Genomic DNA, 3284 nt, shown 5'->3' with positions numbered 1-3284 from the left:
TGGGGGTTGAATGATTTCCATTACAACTGTATTTCATTTTACTACTTTTAATTTCTTACATGTAATTTGTAATTGTAAATTGTAATTGCATATATATATATATATATATACATTTTTAGAAAGGTTCATTTTATTTTCACAATGCTTATGTTCTTTAAGTATTACATATTATAATTTAATAAAAAAAATGTGTTTGTTTGTTTTTTTACTGTTAATACTACTAGCTCTGAACATTGACGAGACAGAAGTCATTATGCTACTTATTCAAACAAAAGTGAGCTCAGTGTGCCATAGACATGGAGAAAAGCTTTCCCTCTTGTGCAGCCAGATGTCTGCAAGTCTGATTTGAGCTTGTCTAGAGTGACAACAGGCGACTTGTCTGTGGTCTGCAGGAGGAACAATACAGTGGAGCAGGTGTGCGAGTGTTTGACTTTGCATAGCCATACTACAGCAGCAAAAGGATGATTTACTCCCAAACCTCAGGCGCTCATGACCATCAGCACTGCTGCTATTGTTTGCCGCTTATGTGCACGTATTCACTAACGGGCTTTGCTTCATCCCACCCTTGTGAGAAAAGGACAAGACTCTGAGGGCTTGTATCTGAGGCCGTAGGTTCATCATTAGAATAAAAAAGATAAGCCAATGAGCAAATAAAGTGGCGGGGCACAGAAAATACCAACTATTTTAAACTGACTGTTTGCATATATGAAAGAAAAGCAGAGTGGCAGGGTGAATGGAGTGAAAGGAAGCATTGTGAATGACAGGGCGGGGTATATTTCAGTTGAGGGTATTGACCAGGTAAGATTAAGCGGTGGAATTACCGTGTAGCATGGCCCGCTCGTCTCCCGTGACCTCTTTTCTGCCAGCAGATCTTTCACAGTGTGCTTGACCCGGACTCCCTGATACACTCTTTTTGAGCATTCTGCAAAAACAATTGTGTAAAGTACAAGGAAAAGTACTTTAAAATGTGTGCTGATTAACTCTGAATGGCTGGTGTTATTCAGTTTGTGTACAATATTAATACAAACATACCATAAATGAATGTCTATCAGATGAATTCACATGAAATCAGTTGCACACAAATCACAAATACAGCATGCATTGAATATAAAACTGTTGATATTCAGACGCTCAGATTTGTTCAATAATTGCACATTTATAACATCGTTTACATCATTATTTCTCATTTGCAGCTTAATTTATGACCATACAGTTTCTCTAGTCAGTTTTATGGCGTGCATCTATATAACTGGCATGGAAATTATCTTTGGTTTTGGTCAATGCAAATTGGTCAGTTTACAAACACTAACTCTGTCCTGTTGAAACATCATCAGGGGCCGATTATCATTTTATGTTTATGTCAAATCTGCCATTGTGACTCAAAATGTCAGCCTGATATGTCTCACTAACCATTTGCACGTAGAGTATCTGTGCAAGTGCCAAGTTTTATACCGACATAATGAACTAACGTTTAAAGTTTATTTCCCAAAAAATACACAAAAATGATTCCTGGGAAGCACAGATCCTAGTCAACACAACTATTTGCAATTTAAAATGTCTGTGATAGGAAATTGCATGCAAAAATCATTGTAGCGTTATGTAAAAGACCCCAGCTTCATGAATGAATTTGAGGAGCTCTGAAGTTCTGCTGGTATTTAACCATCGAAAATGGTTGTGTCTAAAAGATCACACTTATCCTATTTTTGCAGCATTAAACGTGCTTTTAAACAGGCTCAAAGTACACTGAGTCACGTCTATTATGATGATTTCTTGTCATTTAGTAATCAGACCGGTTAACATTAGAGTTAAATATTAAATGATACAGTTCAACCATTCCAAGATTAATCTTAGCTTAAAAATTAAACAGCATGACAAAAAATGAGCTATAGTTTTTAATTAACAATAACAGGTCAAATTTACCAGTTTCCATGATGCAGATACCTCAGCTGTAAGTGGCAGGAAATATACTCTATCTATCCCAGTGAAACAACTGTGTCGACTCCCAAACTCCAGCTGAATTTGACCATTATACCAAAGACACGAAATCCAACTCCGCTTTAGAGAATGATGCTATAGATGCTGATCAGAAGTCAGCTTTTGAAATGACCCTCACACATTTGTTTGCATGCAAATAACTGGCAGGACGTTTTCCAGCATTTGCATCAACTTTCTAGATTAGCGAGAAACAAGCACGAATGACACGCCATCATCACTGGTAATGTCAAGACTAACCTCTGCTGATCATTTGGTGTTTTTTATAACCATGAAAGTCAAGTATGCATGGTGTGTATCTCGTATACATTTGCTTAGCATTATATCATCATTCAAGTTTTACCGGCATTGTTGTACTTTCAGCACTAACATTATAAAATTAACTAAAACCACTATGGACGAATTCATATTTATCCTAGATAGATGGCTTGATAGTTATTGATGTACAATGTGTTAGAATTAGGGAAAATTGTGGACCAAAAATGAAGATAAGGTACCTCAGCACTCTCTGGTGAAGCCTTATGTCTACACACAGTGGATTCAAAGGCCCTGGAGTTTCATGCGAGTTATTTTAGGTTGTTGGGGCTGTGTAACTGCCAAAACAAGAATTAGTGTCTCGGTTCTTTCTATAAGTGACTCATGACTTCCTGTTTCTACTTGGGTTCCAGGATATCCTTCCATCTCTTACGCTAACTTCATCAGGCTCAAATTGTGAAAGGATGGTTGGGAGTGAGCATGAAAAATTATTTTCAAAGATGAATTAGCACCTCCGAGTCCAGATCTTAAATCCATTGAAAGTCTTTGGGATGTGCTGGAGGAGACTTTACAGAGTGCTTGACTCTTGCATTGTCAATACAAGATCTTGACCAAAAATGTATGCACCTCTTGATGGAAATGACATCACAACATTTATTATTTATTATTATCAAGAGGTGCATCATTTTTTAGTAAAACTCTTGTATTGTAACATAATAATCATAGCAAAATATCACAGACTCTTAAGTATTTGCCTTTTTAAATATAAATACATTTTGTCCGGTTTCTCTCTACTACAGCTCTCAATTGAAATATGGTATATGGCACATTTACATGTTAAATGTTAAAAGTTTGACTCAAGGCTATTTTAGATGTTGTTGTTTTTTATGCACTTAAAAATTGTGAAACATGTGAATGAATCATAAAGGCTTGGCAGACAGTAAAAAAAAAGATCGATATGATATCAGCCACATAAATTTCACTTAATTTATCTGTCGCCACTAAAAAGCATTCCTCGCTGCTCTAACCTGCCACTC

The 3284-nt window shown here is 36.4% G+C and overlaps 1 protein-coding gene across 2 annotated transcripts in view; it reads right to left on the bottom strand.

The window, feature by feature from the left end:
* Positions 1–2423, bottom strand: part of pou2af2 (POU class 2 homeobox associating factor 2) — a 13093-nt gene extending 10670 nt beyond the window's left edge. For both annotated transcript variants that reach the window (XR_014208984.1, XM_082181059.1), the window contains exons 1-2: positions 1921–2423; positions 822–922 (exon numbers count right to left, since the gene is read on the bottom strand). Coding sequence is in view for 1 of the 2 variants with exons in the window: in XM_082181059.1 (XP_082037185.1) it covers positions 822–922; positions 1921–1930 (111 nt within the window). In the remaining variant the exon portion in view is untranslated. The remainder of the gene's footprint in view (positions 1–821; positions 923–1920) is intronic.
* Positions 2424–3284: the final 861 nt, after the last annotated feature.

This window comes from Leuciscus leuciscus (genome assembly GCF_965113295.1).
Source record: "Leuciscus leuciscus genome assembly, chromosome: 9".
Classification (NCBI taxonomy): Eukaryota; Metazoa; Chordata; class Actinopteri; order Cypriniformes; family Leuciscidae; genus Leuciscus; species Leuciscus leuciscus.
The sequence above is the reverse complement of the archived record's forward strand: the minus strand, read 5'-3'. Positions and strand labels throughout refer to the sequence as shown.